Here is a 21,311-nt window from a genome sequence, read left to right as displayed (position 1 = left end):
ACAATTTGCATGTGACATGATTTCTAATACAGAACATACTGATGATACATTGGTCTTTGACTTCATCTTTATGACATCATGATGTGTTGTAAGCTACGTGAACATTTTGTGAAATCTGGGCATTGTCTGAACATTGTGGAAATGTATATTTTTTAGCCATCCTATTTGGTAAAATCACTTTATTATGGTATACTACAAGTAAGAAAGGATACAAGATGAATATCTATCCTAGTATGGGCATATCATGGAGTGTAGACAGGTACATCATTTTCATTTGGAGCTGTCTGGGGTTGTGACATTACTAGAACCAGCTGTTTCCAGGTTATGCAGCATACATGCATGTGTTCATGCTAATCTTGAAGTCCATATAGTGAACCATGAAGCAGGTGTGATATGTGCACTTCATGTTTTCTGTTGATATGTGATGGTCAGGTGTAAGTGCATTTGCCTTAAACCAGTTTTACATGTCATTTCAGATTAATCCAGGGAAAGCAAAGGAGAAGGGGCCAACATCGTCACAGTGGCTCAGGATCTTACAGTTCAGAAACAAAGGGACCCAGTAACCAGGAGGGTGTGGGGAGTGCCATGGAGAACACATGCTCAAGTTCTTCAGACACTGAGTCATTCACCTGTGGGCACTCCAGAGTGGTGGTACCCAACAGAAGTAGTTCCACCTTCATCTTTGTCTGCCACCTCCAGTTCAATTGCCACCCTCCCTGTTGTTCCCCAAACAGTTGGCTTGACCAACACCCCTAAGAGGAGAACTGCCTCCTTTGTTCCAGGCACCTCAGTCCCTGCACTGTCTCCCCTTCTACACAAAGTGAGGACGCTATTGTCCTCCTGGCAAACATCTCTGTTGGTCAGACTGCACTCCTGAATGCCATCCAGGGCAGGGCACCAATCTGCAGCAAACTGTGGCCTACCTGGAAGGTATTCACAGTGCCATGTCAGGTTAACAGAAATATTATCAGTCTCTGGCCTCCACACTCACAGTAGTCCCCTTCCTACCCCAACCTTAAGTTCCTCCCCCTGGCCCATACCCTTCCAAATACCCTATTCCCAAACCTGTCCAAAGCACACATTTCCACACACCTATCCATACAGACCCAAGCAGTACATAAACACAATCACCAATACCACAAAAAGAAAATACAGGCATCCAAGTGCACAGACACCACACCCACCATAGACAACACCACACCCACATACTTACATCACTCCCCAATCATACCTCCACACAGCACAGAAGATCACACGCATACATGCATACACACACCACATCCACACCCAGGACACACCCCTTCATACCCACATGCACCACCACAACCACCATCAAATCCATACATGGCAACACAGACATTCTCTCCCACAGTCACCACCCCATTAGCAGTCACAACACACATACCCTGCACTTCCACTGCACCAACATCCACAGACATAACACTCACACTATACACAAATAAGAAACTCAGACTGAAACAATCACACACCCAACAGACACCTGAGGAACAACACACACCAATACCTGTTGCACATACACCAGGCAACCATGTATCTGCACCCACAGCAGTCCCAACCACATCAGACTTTGGCACTCCCTCTACCTTCAAGTCCCCACTCACTCCCAAAGCCCTTCCTAAGTTCCCCACTGTGGATCCTACCTTTTACCAGGGCGTCTGACCTCCAAATTCACCTTCCACCGTTCCCACAAAGATTCCAACCCCTGTCACACCTAAACCCACCCCTTCCACCTCCAAATTCACCCCTAGTCCACACCCATCCACTCCTTCCACTAGCAAGGTTCTCCCATCCAAATGAAGGTCCAACCCTTCTGAATCCAAACTCCCCAACCTAAACATCAGACCACCCTTTCCTCTTCCAAACCTCCACCTTCCAAACCCAAAGACACCCCTACCAAACCCAGACATCCTCATCCCAAGTAAAATCTTTAAGGTGCCTGCCATGCCAAATGGATGCCCCTCTATGAGGAGGCTCCCTGGCAGTGTCAATATGGGCAAATGCAGTGGCACAACGATTTACTTGGCCACACGATGTTGATATGGACTGGCCATTGGCTTTTGGTTTCTTCAATCTGTTTATGCAAAATTAACGATTTGCTTTGTTTGGAACACATTAGTCCTGCCATTACTTTTCTAACAATTTGATGTTATTGAATACTTTGTGATGTGTGACTACATTTGTGTTTGTTTCATCCCTGATTGCTGATCCATTTGAAGTGGTTATTATGATGTGACCCTGGAACCAGTGCTGGAGTTACACAGGGCAAGTGGAAATGTTTAATGGATGGATATGTGGGATGAAATCCAATTGAGGCGGCCATTGTATTGGGTTGTATTTCATATCATAAGTATTTAATCTTGGCTTGGCCAATGTTAACATAATTTAGGTTGCCCTTCTCCCTATGATGTAGGTTGGATAGGTGTTTTATGTCTGCAAGTTAGCTATTTGTCCATCCACACGTGGAAGGTGTTAAATTGCCATACCTTATTAGGAATTGTAATTGACATGTGTCCATTTTTGTGTGTGTACCTTAAAGCTCTTTATAATAATGTTAAACAAATGCTGTTACTGCGTGTTTGCTTTCATGACTTGCACTTACACATTTCCCATATATGCACGGCATTTGGCTATACTATTGGTAGACCCTGATATTCTTATTTTCCATTTAAAGACAAACATTCTTTTTCAGACAAGGGGTCAAGTTAATCAGTACATGCAGATATTAACAAAGCATATACACTGGTGATCTTCATATGATCAAGTTCTAATCCAAGGGTCATCTACATAAAATTGACATGTGTAATCAACTGTCATAGTTTTGGTCCCCCCAAAAAATCTTTAAAACCTGAGGCAGTCTAATGTGTTGTAAAGATGTTTCCTAGGTTGATTTTATCTTTCCTCTGTGCATCCGAGTTTTCAATTACTTTACCAGTGCTGTGCCAAAACTTTGGAGCAGATTCACAAAAATGTTGCAGTGGCTTGCTCTTTTATTCCTAGGGGCTTACTCTTTAAGTGCCAGAGTAAAACAGGAGAACTTGTAAATTTCTCCTGGAATTGAGAAGTAAGCCAAGGGTCCTCTAGTGTAAGTCACACATATAGGTCAGTCACAAAACAGGACCACATTGCCTTCCAAGTCAAAACAAAAAAGGGGGAACATTTTTTAGTAACTTATGTTTTCTTGTGATTCACACAGAATTGTAATGTTGACATTGTGACTCACCAACAGATCTATTATTCATAATATCATTTTAGAACAGTGCAATTAGAATGTTCCCCCCAGATTAACTCAATCAGTATGCACAGACGAGCTTTCTGAAATACAAATAATCTAGGGTAGTTTCTAATTGGTTCTTTTGAGCTCTTTCTTACTAATTAGGCATTTAACTGTTAAACATTTTAGATACTATTGCAATTAATTATACACTTTTGATTATATTGGTACTGAATTATCTTTATTTTGATGCTACAACACAAATCTATTTTTTTCACATCCCTTAGGAAAAATACTTGCCGTAAGGTCAAGGTTACAGTTCCATAAGACACATCATGTTTACCTTATACACAACATTTAATTGACTAGAGAACAATAGCTTGCTGCAATTTTGAAAATCAATGATACCTTACCTTCTTTTGATCTCCCTTTGGTTCTGTAGTTGCTGAATTATAAGATTGGCAATGGTAGTAAAACTGTTACTCATTCTGTAGATATCTCTACTCTGAATACCCAAGATACTGCTATAGGCGTCTGTGATTTTCTTGATCTCCAATAGAAGGGTGTGGTGAAAAGAGTGCTCCATGTTGGCTAGATGGTTCACTAAATATATCAAACATATCCTGGCTTTTTCCTAAAAATAATGAAAAGTTAATTATGAGTCAATACTAAATATTTTATTTGCCTATATGTTCCAAAGATACCAGTGCCTATTAACAGCAAAACACAGACAATGACAGCTATAACACAGAACATTCACATCCAAGAATAAATATTGACAACAGACTAACTAGAATGCACCCATTACTTCTGAAATAGTAGGCACTAACAGGCCTTCTCAACCAAACAGTAAAGAGCACTTTGCAAGCCACATCCTCTTCTGAGACCATAGCCCTTAAAGTAAACCTCACCCCATCTCAAATGGGATACGAGAACACGAACAATGTTCAAGAATGAGAGCTGAACCTTGCATAGTTGAGACTTAATTTTGTTGATGAAACTATGCAAAAAATTCACAAATTTTACAAATGATTTGTGAAATGTTTGTGAAGTCATTGCGGCCAGAGATATTCAAATTTATTTCCTTGAATATCTCAAACACTACTGAACCGATGGACGGAATTACACCAAATCAGCAAAAGTGTGATCTGCCTACCGAAAGCTAACTTTCTGCCAAATTGGTGGAATTCCGTCCATCGGTTTGGGCTGTTGACGTTTCTAAAGGTCCTACGGGAATTAACATGAGAAACACAACTTTTTTCAACCCCCCCCTCTCTGCCCCCGCTTGATGAATCATCCCGAAACTTTCAGTGTGCAGCAAGAATCACCCAACACTTTTTTGGGAAAATTTTGTGAAGATTTGTCAAATGGTGCCAAAGATATAGGTAAGTCAAAAAACGCTTTTTCTATGGAAACATGGTCCTAACTATAACTACTTAGTGGAGACTGCCACTAATATATATATATATATATATATATATATATATATATATATATATATATATATGCATATATATATCGGAATACCCATTAACATAAAAATAGGACTCAATGTTGACACTGCTCAGTGCAGTGTCAACATTTAGTCCTATTTCTGTGTCAATGTTCTGAAAATCTATCTATGTACTAATAGCACAACAGGTTAGTGTGTGGAGCTCTTTTTCACACATACAAAAATTTGCTTTCTCAGATTTCTTATATTAGTTTACTTTATTCAATTTTCATATAAAACCCATATATAAATATATAAAGCATCTGTCACACCACAAATTCCTAAAACATTCTTGTTTGACTATAGTTAGCACATTATTGGGTCCGGTCAGATTAACCTCACAATACATTTCGAAAAATGAAATATTCTTTATAACCTAGATTTGATATTGCAAATGGGGTGACCTTCCAGTGTGTAGCTAATACTCACAGGGCACGACCAACATGTATTCCGCTGTAATGACACTGCTTCTTCAAGGCCTTACTATGCAGTTTCTTTCTCTCCTATCGCACATTATAACATTTCTGGCATGGTGCTCGAAAAACTTATGGGTATGAGTCCTTCCTGACTGTTGTGAACTTGAGGACTATTTACTTGTTTACTGCCTAGATAATACGCTCCAATTTTTCATATTTAAAGACATACCCAAAAGTATCATCTACGAGTTGGCACCAACTGGTAGATACAATGGATTTGATGAGGAATAGCGATGAAGTGGACCTTTGATGTGTGAACAATTGTACACTTTGGTTTTTTGATGGAAGTCTGATATAGATCTTAAATTGGAATTGATATGAAGTGAGTATGCCTTTAAAGCTGGAAATATATTGATTTCACCAATGATGAAACATTCATCCATAATCAGGAGATATGGCCTCATTTCAAGCTGCACTACCATTGTGGTGTGGAGGCCTCTGGAACCTTATACCAATCAATGTACAAGATGTGTTAGATAAGGCAGTGAAGGTGTATCAGTCACATTTCCTACATAGCTTGATGTGCTATGTTAGAAAAATTACAATTTAGGAACTGCAAGTAACAAAAGAATGTGTAAAAATCAGTAACTCACTTACTTAGCGACATAAGATATAAATCTGTCATCTGCAGATGCTTTGCAGGAGACACATTAACCCTCTACACTACTTTCATTCAAAATTGAGACTAGATAAAATACAGGGCTCTCCAGCAAATATGTTACCCTCCAAAGTTATCTTACCATTATTATTGTTCTGTGGGATTTACTGGCCACACAAAGGTCTCTGCAGTTGTTGCCTTAACCCAATAAAATATTTAAAATATGGACGTTGCACCCAATTAAGCATAATAGATTTACTGCTACGTTTCACCTTGTTGCAAACTTCTTCGTGGCAGGATTTATAAAAAAAATTATAAATTGAGGAACACATATTGTGTTGGGTTGCATCATGATTTTGGCACAAACAAGACACAAAATCGAATTTGTAAAATTTCATAATGCGCTCAGATGTACTCATGATAGGCCTGCGTATGTGAAGAGTTAAGATCTGGTGTCACTTCTTGTGATGTCAATTCCTGTGAGGTCATCGCGCTGTGATGTCACGTATCATGATGTCACTTGCATACAGCATAACTTAGTTAGTCCCCGACTTCTTTTTTTAAGACTTGGACCCTGGCCTCTGCATGTGATTAGAAATGCGTGACTGTTCTTTTCATGAAATTTTCTATCGTTCCAATGCATAGCTAACAAATTATGTTTTTTCTGTGTAGGATACACTGCACTGCAGGGGATTTCTGATGGGAAAGCTCATTACCTAGCATTTACAAGCTCACAATGTACAGATGACAGCAGATAATAATTATCTAAAACGTCTACCATATTAGGTCATTTACCATAATAAATTAACAAAAAACTTATTGGATTCGGCCTAAACTAATAACTTTAAATCAGAAATGTGTTTCTGAAACAAAATATTTTTTACACTGATTTGAACTTTTAACAAATGGTTTCGAAAATCTCTTGCACATCATTGTAAAACACATAAGATGAAAATATGCAGTCTATACGGCAACAGACGACATCTGCATATATAAAGTAGCTCCCGCACCACAGCGACACGTGCTTGGAGCTTTTCCAAAGACCACTAATGTAATTACATTGATACAACTGAGGAGTCAGTTGTCCTCTGCCTCCTAGAGGCTACTCATGCACGTGAAGCTTCAATAAATATCGTTCTTGTGAAAAATCTTACATTTCTTAGTCCACATGGAAAGCATTTATTAATTATGTCTAGGGGCCTACTAACGGTAGGTGATGTTTAAATATAGTGACAAGCTCGTAATTAAAGTGACAAGCTGCAAAGAAAGCAAGGCTCTGGCACCAAGTCAAATAAGCAAATGTGACACAAATCCTGATTTTGAGCTCCATTGGCTTCAGCTAAGTGCTCACCTGCGGTGCACATGAAGGATTTATCCGCAGAATCGACCATCGTAATCCAGATGGAGCCAGTATCCCCCATTACTGGCCACACTGAGATTACTGCGGACCTCAAATCGAGGGCCCTAACTTCAGTAGTATCAATAGTTGTAGGAATATCTCAATCTCTGCCACTGTTTTGGTGCTTGAATCCCACTTGATATCATAATTTCAAAAACGAATCAGTTAAAGTTTAATTAGATGGATCTCTGTGCATTGTATCATTCACAGTTCACTCATCAGCTGACCCTGGTATTCAAACACGTTTTGTTGCGTGATGCTACTTCTTCGAGCCTAATTTAAGGGGTGCGTCCAACATGGTGATTTTATATGGACGACTGCGATAATCTTAGTGAAATAAAAGGACTTGGTAGTGCCTGGTTAGGCATCTATTTAGAGGAGGATATTCACGAACATAAATGAGCAGATGTACTCTCGCCCTTCTCTCGGTTCCCCGTCTCATACATAGCAGGGATTTGTAGATTTCTTCATGGTATAGCAGCCACTAGGATTGCAATTGGGAAAACACTTAGAATGGACCAGACAGATTGGAGTTTAATAAAGCCCCTGTAACGCAATTCTTAAAGAACTTCCTTCCTGCCTTGGTCTGTCATTTCAGCACTGGCTGAACCAGAAAGAAATAGACCTAAAATTTTTGCCAGGCAAGGGGGGAAATCCCTGTACATGGGGGACCTTAGATGTAATCTTATTTCCAAAGATGGAGCCCCACGTTCGGGCCACTTTTCAAATATAACATATCTCCTAACAGTTTGTGAATACGCTTCTACATTCTTTGATCAAAAGGCTCCTGCCATGAATGTGTGTTCACACACTAAGCGGAAAATGTCATGCCACAAGGCGACTACCACTAAGTTCACTTGCTCGTGGATGGTGAGGCACTGCCTCTGTTGCACCCGCATACAGCAGCCAGCTTCTAAATTCTAATTGAACTGCTTAATGTACAATGTAATAGCTGAGAAAAGCACTAATGCACCCGATTCAAGCAAAAGAACAAATTGGCCAACACTTCATTTGTAAAGTGATGATACTTACTCAGCAAAAATGTAGTCTTCAAAAAAGTCAATTGATATTTGCAACAAGAGGTAACACAATTGCTTGTTTTGGAAACCAGACTCTATGTTTTGACTCTTTCCTACTCTTCCTAGCTCCAGGACTTCACGAATAAAGATGAAATAGTGCACCCTGTAGAAAAGAGCCTTTCTCGTCTAGTTTGAAAACAGATGATCATACGTGCCATTTTGCACTAAATGCAGTGCAAGGCCTCTTTCTCTAGCTACAGCTCCTGGATTTTTATCAGGACCTGCACAACTTCAGTTTTGTTATCGATCTCGGTCTTAATGTTATTAGCAATATCGTCTTGATGTTATCAGTGACCTCTTGCATGAGGCCATGAGATGTTTACTGGGAGGAGTTATGGTACAGTTTCAGTTTCCAATCACCAGAAAAGTCTTCTACATCTTTTACAAGAAGATATTGATAAACAAATACAACTTGTTTTCTTTTCTCCAACAGTTAACACCACCAAGAGCACATCACCCAGAACTTCAAAGGACAATAATGCCCCTCTTGCAGCACAAACTCACACCACTTCCAACAAAAGTTATTTAGACTGCCTAAGGATAAGTGCTTGCTCCATTTCGTGGCTGAAAAGATATCAAACTGTAACACAAAATATCACTGGCAAAAAAAGAGTTGTCTTAGCAGTCATGTTTAAAGAAACAACAAATCTCAACAAAGCTTGGGTTGTGAGGTCCTCCTTGTCAGATCCAACCCTACTCCAACCTTTTCATATTACTTTCTCCTTCTCTACAGACCACCACCTAGCAATTCAACATTCCCAGACACATTGCCAGATACAAGCTCTAAGTTTTTTACAATATAATTAAACATAAACATTCCTACTAACCTTAATACATGGTTTGAGAAACCTAATATGGCACACCCCAAAACCATCCTCATTGGTGTAGGCAAATCTGCAAATCATTACAAAACTAAAGCAAACATGTTGCATTCTTATTTAAACAACAAAAAAGCAACAGTCCCATCCTGTTTCCTAAACACCCCATCCACCAGGAAAAGGCAAGCACATAATTTATGCTTCTTCAAATACTTATCGTCAACTGAATTTCTGGATCATGTCTAAGTGAACAAGCCAGCAGGCTATCTGTCTGACACTTCGCCATCTCAAATCTTCAAAAACATTCTACTATCATCCTCTGCAACCATCCATTCAAGACACTCATCAATAACTCCTTAACAATCAATAACTCCTTAACAAAAGGAGTTTTCGTAGAAGTTTAAAAAAAAAGTTGTACATACGCCTTTTCTTTTAAAAAAACTACCCTGAACAATCAAGACCCAGACAACTACATACCTATAGCAAACAGACCATTTCTGGGCAAACTTATTGAAAGAGCACCTTTCCTCAGATGTCACAATTCATTGATGAGAATTCCATACGTTCTGACTTCCAAACTCGACTCTGTCCAGGAAAAGGCATTGAATCGTCCCTTATCGCTATCTAGGATAACTTAAAAACATGGTAGACCAGAACGGGTTGCTTCCATTTTGTATCATGGCACAATAATACAAAGACTTGAGGAAGCCAGAATGGAGGGCACAGCTCTCACTTCAACAATATCATACCTACACAATAGAACACACTTTATACGTACTCCTCTCTTCTCTTCTAAACCTTATAGAATTATAACTGGAAACTCTCAAATCTCAATCATCCCATCCATAATGTTTAACATCTTTTTGAAATTATTACCAGATCAGATCAATGGTTTTGACTTCACCAGCTATAACTATGCAGATTACACATGAATGCTTCTGAAATTGGAAAACCCAAAGGAGATTGGAACATCAAAAATCTTCAAATGGATGACACAGAGCTACCTTAATTTGAATGCCTCCAAAACTGAAATACTCATCTGTGCTGATCGGAGAATCTGTGACCCTCTCTGCGCCTGGACTGGCGATCCAGGACCAGCACTAAAAATATCTAAGGAGTTACAAAAAACCTCATAATTACCGTGGACGTAAATGAACCAACATTAATGAATACACATGTGGACAAGGTAGTAATCTTTCTTGCAGTGAAAACACTGTGACACATAGGGCCTGATTCCAACTTTGGAGGACGGTGTTAAACCGGCCCAAAAGTAGCGGATATACCACCTACCGTATTACGAGTCCATTATATCCTATGGAACTCGTAATACGGTAGGTGGTATATCCGTCGCTTTTGGGACGGTTTAACACCGTCCTCCAAAGTTGGAATCAGGCCCATATTCTTGTACCTAGGATTTCCTCATGAGGTTCAAGCTACCATCTCTCTTGTCCTATAAATAGAAGATCACGCTAATAGTCTTTATCATGGTTCACCATTGTCACCTATGAGAACATTGAAGGCAATTCAGAATGCTGCAACTAGACTACTCATACTTGTAAAGCCACAAGCACACATCTCCCCTGCCTTGAGGGCCCTACAATTGTTACTAGTTGCCAGAAGATCCATCTTCAAAGAGTGTCATAATTGCTGCTTCTTTGTACTATAAGTGCATATATAGAGAGTTAATCTTGCTCCTAAAACTTTAAGAAATGTTATAAAAATTGTATACCTCACCACAAGATAAATGTGCACATCAGACCATGTTAATATTACTACCTCTAAGCACATATGGGTATTCATATTGAGAGTTATCAAGTGTCATGTGCAAATGTATACATATATGTTATTTTTTTCTTGCAATAAAAACTTCCTGTTGGAAATGGGGTCTCTAGTTGGCAGTGGCTGTCACCCTGACCAAGTAGGAACCCTCATTCTAGTCAGGACAAGGGAGAACGTACAGCTAAGAAAATCCCTGATCACCCGCCTTGGTGGCTTGGCTCAAGCAGTTAGGCTTATCTCAGAACAATGTGTAAAGAACCTAATAACACGCACACAGTATCACAGTGAAAACACAACAAAAGTACTCCACACCATTTAGGAAAAATAGTCAATATTTATCTGAGTAAAGCAAGACCAAAATGACAAAAATCCAACATACAAAAGTAAAGATATGAATTTTCAAAGATAAAAAAACTAATTTACCAAAATATATATTTTTAAATTGTTAGTTCAGAGACCCCTAATTCCACATCTCTATCTGCTGCCAATGGGAAATTACATTTAAAAGATATTTCAAGGCATTTCCCATGTTACTCTATAGGAGAGATAGGCCTTGCATAGTGACAACCGAATTTAGCAGTATTTCACTATCAGGACATGTAAAATACACCAGTACATGCCCTACCCTTTAAATACACTGCACCCTGCCCACGGGTCTGCCTTGGTCCTACCTTAGGAGTGACTTACATGTAGTAAAAGGGAAGATTTGGGCCACTCAAACAGTTTATGAGGGTAGCCCTATGAAAGGAGCAGGCCTCACAGCAGTGGCACACACATTTAGGAGTTTTCCACTAGAAGAACATATAAAACACACAGACATATGTCCTGCCTTTTACCTACACAGCGCCCTGCCCTCTGGGCTACCTAGGGCCTCCATTAGGGGTAACTTATATGTAGAAAAAGAGAAGTTTAAGGCTTGGCAAGTACTTTTAAATGCCAAGTTGAAGTGGCAGTAAAACTGCCCACACAGGCCTTGCAATGGCAGGCCTGATACACTGTTAAAGGGCTACTTATGTGGGTGGCACTACCCACATAAGCATACAACAAATATCTTGCAGACCTTCCCTGGTCTGTATTGTAGGGCACCACTGGACACATGGAGACAATGAAATCTAGCTTTCAAGAGGCCGAAAGTCCTTTCAACCACTCGCCTCATCCGGCCATGTGCCTCATTGTACCTGTTTTCCTCTCCTGTAGTTGGATGTCTAACAAGTGCCAGAGAAGGTTGGGGTATCTGGAGTCACCTGTGTGGAAAACGAGATATGATGATAGGTAACAATGCTAGACTGTATAGGGCAGGGTATCAAACGTCTGACATGGAGAGCAGTACACATTGTTATTAGCCAGGCCCTTTCTCCCTGTAGCTGTAACATGCAGGGACACTGCTGTCCTGAGGACATAGGAATCATGTACCGATCTGGGGAATTTTGCGTTTACATGTGTTATGTACTCGTCTGCAAGACACATCACGTGTACATTGAGCGAATACATACTCTTCCGGTTTCTGTAGACCTCTTCATTGGCCCTCAGAGGTACCAAGGCGATGTGAGGCCCATCAATGGCCCCTATTTCATGTGGGACATGTGATATATTGTAAAAGGCTGCTTTAACAGTGGGCAAATAAGCATATTGTGGGAACCTAATGTACCTGTTCACATGTTTGAGTAGGGCATCTAGCACATCCTGTAACACATTACTGAACTTGGGTTGTGACATCCCTGCAGCCAGTCCCACAGTCACCTGAAAAGAGCCATTCTCGAGAAAATGCAGGACTGCCAACACCTGGACTGTTAGCGGGATGGCATGGGGATTTCTCAAAGCTGGCAGGAGGTCTGGCGCCAACTGGGTGACCAGTTCCCTGATGTAGACACGGTTCAGTCAATAGATCAGGATGATGTGGCAGTCAAAAGATCAGGATGATGTGGCACTCCTCTGTGGTTTCAAGATCTACTAGTGGCCAGTAAACTGCTGCATTCCTCGTGACTCATTTTTGCAGCATCTAGGCAGGGAGACAAACAACAATCTGGCACCTCTCACAATATTGTGCTCCAACTATGACATACGACAATCACGAAGTAGTGGTCATGTAAGTTGGCTGTCATGTTGTGGAAAGACACATTACTCCACACTCCATTCCTAGCCAGACAATATCACATAATCCCTGTGACAAGGGATGTGTACAGGATATGTAAACATACACCTTCCATGTGTTCCTCCATACGGATTGTCAATACAGACATAAGTAGTGACAAGTGTGGTGATGTCACCTGACACTTACTACATGTGTGATTATCCACAAAATGTAACCTAACTGAATCAATGTGTGAAGATATGCAGGTAATGACACAGCATGATCCCAGGACAGTCATGTAACATATGAAAATGGCATCAGCCTGTCCTGCATGCATTGAACAGATGAAAGTGACCTCATTCCGCCGCCGGCAGTCGTCATGACAGAAGGCAGTAGGAACTGCTGTGCAACTCCTCATTGGATAACATTGATCTCTTTGGGAAACTGGGACCAATGACGATCACCGCCGGCGCTGACGGTCATGGCTGCCATTTTGTATGGGCAAGCTCACTTGACTCCTGGCATTCAGGCAAGGAAGACCTCCACTTCGTGTGCTGCTGTGTCCTGAATCTCGGAGCAACAATGGCACACACTGCAGAGGGTAGGGCCCAAGCCTTTACAGTTGAGGAGCTGGAGAAACTGGTGGAAGGGGTCCTATCCATGTATGAGCGGTTGTATGGGGCTCCAGGGCAACCGGTCAGTACAACGTCCTTTGTCGCACATTTTGGGTGGTGTTTGATGATGAATCTGTGTGCACAATGCCATATCATGAGTGATTTGGGGTTTTGCATGCACATGATGTGTGTGGTATATTGGCAGTGTGCATGGTGTGTGTATGTTGTGTGTCGCCAAAGGTTGCAGCTGTATTTTTACATCATGCCCCCCATCTTCAGAATGTTTCCATGCAGGTCAGCGCCCACCAGAAAAAAGGGTTGTCGAGAGCCATCACCAAGGAAGTGTGGACCTTGGGTGTCAATAGCTGGCAGAGCACCCACTGCAGGAATAGGTGGGAGGACCTGAGAGGCTGGGCCAGGAAGACCACAGAGGTCCAGCTGGAGACTGCCTCCCACATGGAAGGAGTGCCCATCAGACCCTGACCCCACTAATGGCCTGCATACTGGCGGTGGCCTAACCAGAGTTGGATGGGTGCTTGAGGGCAGCACAGAAGCCACAAGAGGGTAAGTGTAGACTGTTAGGTGACTTCTGCATGGTTGTCCACTGTGACCCTCACTGGACTTGGGATTTACGTGGTTAGTTGAAATTTGGGGAGTGTACAGTCCTGGTTGTCACAGCAATCATGTTGGAGTGTGACATGTTAGCTATTTAGAGCCATGCAACAGAAGTGGTGTTAATGTAACACACATTCTACTGTAAATATGGGTTCCTCAAATGTTCAGACCTTTCACTGGCTACATACTCCTTTTCTGCGTAAACTGTAGCAGTACAAGGAAATCTTATTGGCACTGTATTTGGGTAATGACAGGCAGGTTTCATTAACAATGCAATTGCTTCAATTGCAACATCAATGGACCTCGGTATCAAATCCACACATTCCTGTCAGTTAGTATGTGTGTACAGTTCCTCTGAAGTCAGATTTGTTTCCTCCTGTCATGACTGACATGAGGATGGGTATGTTAATGGGTTGAATTGTTGAATCAGTCATTTAGCCAGTTTACCAGCATATAGGACTTTTCAATCAGGTGTCTGGGCTGATGGGGTGGAATAATCGGTGATAAGTTTGGGTATAGTTTACAGGACTCTATTGTTCATGACTGCAAAATGGTCTCTTGTGTTCCTGACAGGGCAAATGTATGTATTGTTTGTATGTGACGTGCATGCGTGGGTTATTACCATTTCCTCCCTTTCTGTTTCTCCCACCCTCCTTCTCTTTCCACCTCTGTCTATGTGTGCATTAGCATCATCTGGCGAAGGAGAAAGGGCACCGGCGAGTGGGGATGCAGCAGCCCACGGGATCCAGGAGGCTGGCATCAGCGAAGCCGAGAGGACCAGTGGGACAGAGGGTGAGGAGAGCACCACGGGGAGACTGGAGCTCCCACCACGTCTAATTCTGATTCCTCCTTAGATGGCAGCTCCCTGGCGGTGGCGGACCCATCTGGGACCACCTCAGCACCATCCTTGCCCGTCACCCCCTTACCAATACTGCCCTCCCTGTAGCTCCCTACCCAATTGCCCGTGCCCGCTCACCCAGGAGGGTGGGTGTCTCCTTCGCCACAGGCACCTGTGCCCCTGCCCCAGTCAGTCCTGCTTCCCTTAATGGGGAGGCTATTGACCTCCTGAGGTCCATCTCTGGAGGGCAGACAACCATTGTGAATGCCATCGAGGGACTGGCATCCCAGATGCAGCCTTCCAATGTCTACCTGGAAGGCATTAACAGTGTCTTGTCTGGCCTACAGAGATCGTTTCAGGCTCTGGCCTCCTCATTGATGGCAGCCAGTGTCCCTTCCTCTTCAGTCTCCACTCCAGCTACCTGTTCCCAATCCACAGCCCCTCTCCCTACACCCGTCCAGGGCACACCCACAGACCAGCATACACCCACTACAACAGACAAGGTGCGCAAAGTCAAACATAAGCACTGCAAACGAACCCACAGGCATACACACACACACACACACAACACACATCTGCATACTCAACAGACACTTCCCACACTGTCTCCCTTACAGTCACATCACCACTCACACCTGCCAGCACTGCATCATCACACACTGGTCCTGCTAGCATTCCTGTCATACCCTCAATCAGCACAACAGCAGACTCATAGGCACCCACCCCACACACCACATCCGCACTCACCAGTGCTACCTTCTCTGTCACCTGCAGCACATCCACCTCACTTGCAAACACCACTGCAACATTCACTCACACATCTCCCATTCTCTCTCTCTGCATCTCCATCCCTCTCCTCCCAAGATATGCACATGCACCCACTCTCCCACCCAACATACACCCACCACAGACATGCACACATTGCACGCACCAGCACCCACGTACGGCACACCAACACATCACACAAGCACTCCCTCTACCTCCACTCCCATCCCTCATCCATGTGACTGCCCGTGTACCTAAAAAACATCTTCCTTGCCGCCCTTGACCTCTTCCCTACTCCTCTCCCACCCCGTGCTGCCCCTAAACCTTGTGTCGCCCCGCCATTCCCAGGCCCTTCTACCTCCCATTTCCCGAGTGCCCCCTCTGCTGTTTCCCCTGCTCCTCCACCCAGCCAAAAATCCACCCCTCCCACAGCCAAAGTCCCTCCTCCCAAGCCCAAACAGAGACATGCCCCTACCAAATCCAAGCCACCCCACCAACCCCGAACCCCTGAGGTGCCTGCATTACCAATTGATGCCCTTATGCCGTGGAGGCCTATTTGCTGTCAGGAGCCAAGTTGAGGCCATGATGTCTGGACAATGTGACCCCCATTTCTGAACATTGGACTTGCTATTTGGCACATTCTGTATATAGTTTATATTATTGTCATGGTTGCAAATACATCGGCCCACATTGCTGTGCTTGGCAAAATTAGATACTTGTCCTGGTTTCCTTCTACATGGTGGTGTGACATCTGTGTGCAACAGTGTGTGTGGTCTGTGTATGGGTTGTGTCTGTGTTGTTGCATGGGCTGGGTAGATGGATTGTGCCATGTACATGTTGTTATGTGTCTGTCTGCTTGCTTGTGGGATTGTTTAGGGTGTTGTGTGCGTCCGTGCCTATGGTGCTGCATCTTTGGATTGCCTTGCATGTTGGTTGTACATGTTGTGCCACCTGTGTCATTGCTTGGATGTGTGTTCACTGCTATTGATTGTGTATCATTGCTACATACAGTTTGTTTGTGTGTATGTGTGGTGCTTCACAATGTGACTGTTTATGCCTGCGTTGAGGTGTTTGTGGTCTAGTTGCCATTGTGTGGTTTTGGGGTGTTGGGTTTGGATGTGTATGACTGTGTTGGTGGTGTTTGTGTGTGTTGTGCTGAATGTTTGTGACGTATCTTCGTGTCTTTTTGTGTGTATTGGGTACTTGGCTTCCACATATTTTGAGTGTGCGGTTGTGTCTGCGGATGTGTGTGCTGTTACGGTACGTTTGTATGCGTGTGTGTGTGTGTGGCCTTCGCTGTCCGTGCTGGGAATGTGTGTTATGTGTGGGTGTGTATCACTGCCATTTCCTCCACTCTGTGCTAGGTGTACTTACGGTTGTCGTCTTCGTCGTTGTCGCTGGCTCTGAAGGTGTATGGCGAGATACAATACTCGGAAGACTAGCAGTTTGTTTGCCATGGCGGCCGCTGACGCGTCTGGGTGCCTGGAGGTTGGTATCTCCTTTTGTACTTTCTGTTTCCGCCAATATGTTAGATGCAATATAGTGGGCGGGACATTGGTTCCTGCCAGCCTGAAGATGGCTACCACCCCGGATGCTGCTCATCAGCGGTGGCGATGCTGGCGGTGAGTTGTCTGTGTTGCGCTGGGTTCACCTCCTTACTTGTTATGTTGCGGTCTGCACCGCGGTCACAACACTGCTGCCGGCGTGGCGGTATTGTTACGGCCACACTCAGACTGACCACTTGAGTCTTTAAATGACATCAAGTCAACAGGCAGGTCACCAACATGAAAGGATAACCATTTACTCAGTTTTGAGGCTCAGCAAGATGTTTGTGAATCCACTGGAAGCAGCTCGCAAGCTGTTGTGATCCAACAAGCATTAGAAATTAATGTTTGTTTTTTAGGGTCTAATTCTGCATAACCTAGCCTTCTTAAGAATGAAAAGTGAGAACACTGTCTAAGGGGATTCATGTAGAGATTTGTAGAGTGGAAGCACTATTATAAACTGGAGGTCGTAAGAAATTATTTTACTGGCTAATGGGGATGGATCACTACACAAGCAGGAACCTCAATCCTTGTCAGGGTGATGTCACTAGCAAACCCTAAATTAACCTGTGTTCAACCTTCATGCTGCTTGGTACAGAGCAGTTGGGCTGAACTCAGAGATAATATGTAAAGGATTTGTGCAACACTTCAAACAGTAACAAAGTGAAAACACATCACAAAAAGGATCCCACATCAGATTATAAAAATGGAGGAATTGCTAAAAAACAAAACAAGACCAACATTCAAGAGTAGAACTGGAGATATGCCATTTTAAAGATTAAGTGGAAATAGCACCAGATGGCAGAAAGGGCAACTGTGGCTATGTGGCTGTGTCGGACTGGAACAAAGTCACTAGTTCAGGCCTACCACTATGGAGAGGGGGTTGATTACAAGGACCCAGTTAGGCCCACTGAACAAGAGCACCTTAAAGCCAGGTTGCAGAGCATTGGGAGGTGCCACGTGGTGGATGCATCATGCAGCTGAGACAATGCGAGGTCCTTGTCGAAATGCGTTGCACAGCATTAATTATAAAAAGCTGTGAGTATGCAATACAAGGTCTGCATCGTCGAGGAGGAGGCTGTCAATGAGGGAAGCTTGAGATGCAAAGTCCTGTTTTGAGGATGCAGTGGATGAGAGGTTTGTGATGTGAGGGCCTGCCTTAGGGATATATTGTGCAGCAGCAATGCTAATGAGGCTGTGGGTTGCGATATAGAAGCGTAGTCTCTGCCCGGGATGAACCCTTGCAGCAGAGGCAATGAGTTGGTTCTGCTCTGGGTTGGGCTGCGCAGGACAGCTGATGTGTCTGTTCTAAAGAATCCACAAATGGGCTCGCAGAGCACCTTCAAGCCCACTTCCAAGGGTCCAGGACTGCAGTGGCACCTCATGGCAGAGTAGGACTCACAACTGCAGAGTCCAGGTGCTGTTTCCAAGAGACTAGCCCTTGGAGTCACTCTGGTGGTCCTGTGACCAGGTTACAGGTTCAGTCCTCCTCACAAGTCAAGAGGGCAGCAGGTCAGCACAGCAGCCAGCAGTCCTTCAGAGCAGCATTTTAGGAGAGTGGCAGTTCTTCTCCCTGAAAGAGTTTTCCACAAGACCAGAAGTGTACTGAAAATTTGATGTCTGAGGTCCATTATTTATACAAGGTACCTGCTTTGAAGTAGGAGAAGTTTCTGGAGGTTTCCACCTCCCTGCGGGTGCTTAGAATGTCCTGTTTTCCTGTCCACAGATTGTCTGGGGTCACAATAGGCTAGTGTCAAACCCCCTTGTAAACATGGTCAGGCAGGGCCTTTGTGATGTGCAAGTATGGTAGGTGACTGCTCCTCCTCCTCGTCCTCCTCGTCCTCATTAACTCAGAGTAGCAAATCCTGACAACACCTACATTCCTTTTGTCTCACTGTCAGGGAGCAATACACAAATACCAGCTGCCAGTTACACCTAGTCATGGAACCCAGGGACAGACTGCAGGCACCATATGGTTAGGACAAGAAAATGCCAACTTTTTAAAAATTTCATTTTCAGAATTGTGCCTACAAATCTGACTCAACTGATTAAATTAAAGATGGCTTTTAATTGCAATTCTTTAGATTCCAAACTCTTTCTGTCTACCTGCTCTAAATTGGAAGCTTCAGCTTATTAAATGTAATAAGCTAACTGCAATGTTATCCTATGGGAGAGGCAGGCCTTGCAGAAGTGAAAAAAATATATGATGTTTTCACTAACAGGATGTGTAAAACGTAAATGTGCATCTTCTAATTTTCACATACTGGGCACTCTGGCCTATGGGCTGTTTAAGGCTTAACCTAGGGGTGACCTATATGTATTAAAAAGGAAGGTTTGGGCTTGGCAAAAGGTTTATTTTGCCAGGTGAAAATGGCAGTTTAAAACCTGCACACACGGGCTGCAATGCCAGGCCTGAGACAGATTTAAAGGCTACTTAAGTAGGTGGCACAATCAGTGCTGCAAGCTCACTAGCAGCATTTAGGCCCATATTTATAGGAAAATGATGGAGTGCGTCGCTGCGCCAAAATTGGCATTTAATAGAATACGGTGCACCTCTGTGTTGTCCCCTGCATGGATGCTAAATTTAGCTGGCAGCGCCAATGCAGGCATCCTTGCACCATTGTGCAAGGATGTCTAAGTTGAGCGGTGTGATTGTTTATGTGCAGGAAGGTGTCCCTTACTGCACATAAACAATCACTAATGGTGATTTGCACTTCTATGTGTGCTGCAGAATGCTGCACACACAGAAGTGCCAAAATGTCATTTTCAAATGATTGTTTATGTGCAGGAAGGGACATCTTCCCGCACATAAACAATAATTTCTGGCATTTTCTCTTTCTATGTGTGCTGCAAGCAAAACAAGCATTTACAATGCATCGGGTCTCGCGTTTGCTCATGTTAGAGCTGATCGCGTTGTAAACTCCTAACCCGACTTTTCACCTATCGGGCAAAAGTGCATTTATGTACATAACCCGAAAAAGCGAAATCAAGTATGTAAAGCGCTCGACTTCTGCCAAGCACGATCGGGCTCGTAAATTAGAGAAAAAAAAGTCCACGAGACCGATGGAAAACAGCGAGCCTCGCATAATTTCTGTACTTGGTCGCTGCGCTGGAGGAGGGCTAGCCACCGGAAAAGGCATGACATATGCGTGCCTTCGACTAATGAAAGCAAGCAGATTTTATTAGGGAAGCCCACCAACCAATAAAAAACACTGACGTGAAGTTGACAGGGCTCCGAGCCCTTTTCTGAATACAAAAGAGTCTCCCTGCTAAACGCATGCGCGAGCGCATGCAACGCAGGCTCGACCCTAAAAAGAGGAGGAATAAAAGTATTCCTCCTCGTTGTGCCTTGGTAACAGCACCCCTGAGGTGGAGTTAGATTTTGGCGCTGCCTCAGGTTTACATTAAATGTAAATCTGAGGAAGCGTCAAAATGCAATGGGTTTTGCTGTGGCACAGCAACGCCCATTACACACCCCACCCACGCAAAGGGCTGCATATGAAGGGGTCGTATTTACAAGGAGGCATTATGCCACAAAAAGTGGCTTAACGGCACCTTGTAAATACGGCACAGGGCATAGCACCACAGGAGCGCCACGAAAAGTGCTGCTGCGGTGGTGCTAACGGCTCATGAATATGTCCCTTAATGTATTGACCCTGGGCACATGTATTACCACTTTACTAGGGACTTACAAATAAATTAAGTATGCCAATGCATGTGAAGAGGTCGTATTCACAAGGTGGCATTAAGCCACAAAAAGGTGGCTTAACGCCACCTTGTAAATACGGGTCAGGACATAGCGCCACTGGAGCGTCACAAAAAGTGCTGCTCCGGTGGCACTAAAGGCTCATAAATATGCCCCTTAATGTATGGGCCATGGGCACGTGTAGTACCACTTTACTAGGGACTTACAAATACATTAAATATGCCAATTGGTTGTAAGTCAATTGTACCATGTGTAAAGGAGGGAGCACAAGTACTTTAGAACTGA

The 21,311-nt window shown here is 43.3% G+C and overlaps 1 protein-coding gene across 5 annotated transcripts in view; it reads right to left on the bottom strand.

Moving 5' to 3' along the window:
- Positions 1 to 21,311, bottom strand: part of VEPH1 (ventricular zone expressed PH domain containing 1) — a 1,200,547-nt gene that overhangs the window by 766,911 nt on the left and 412,325 nt on the right. For all 5 annotated transcript variants that reach the window (XM_069213278.1, XM_069213279.1, XM_069213283.1 and 2 more), the window contains one exon: positions 3,646 to 3,866. In XM_069213278.1, the coding sequence (XP_069069379.1) occupies positions 3,646 to 3,866 (221 nt within the window). The remainder of the gene's footprint in view (positions 1 to 3,645; positions 3,867 to 21,311) is intronic.

Source organism: Pleurodeles waltl, chromosome 11 (assembly GCF_031143425.1).
Source record: "Pleurodeles waltl isolate 20211129_DDA chromosome 11, aPleWal1.hap1.20221129, whole genome shotgun sequence".
Taxonomy (NCBI): domain Eukaryota; kingdom Metazoa; phylum Chordata; class Amphibia; order Caudata; family Salamandridae; genus Pleurodeles; species Pleurodeles waltl.
This window is presented reverse-complemented; position numbering and strand designations above follow the sequence as displayed.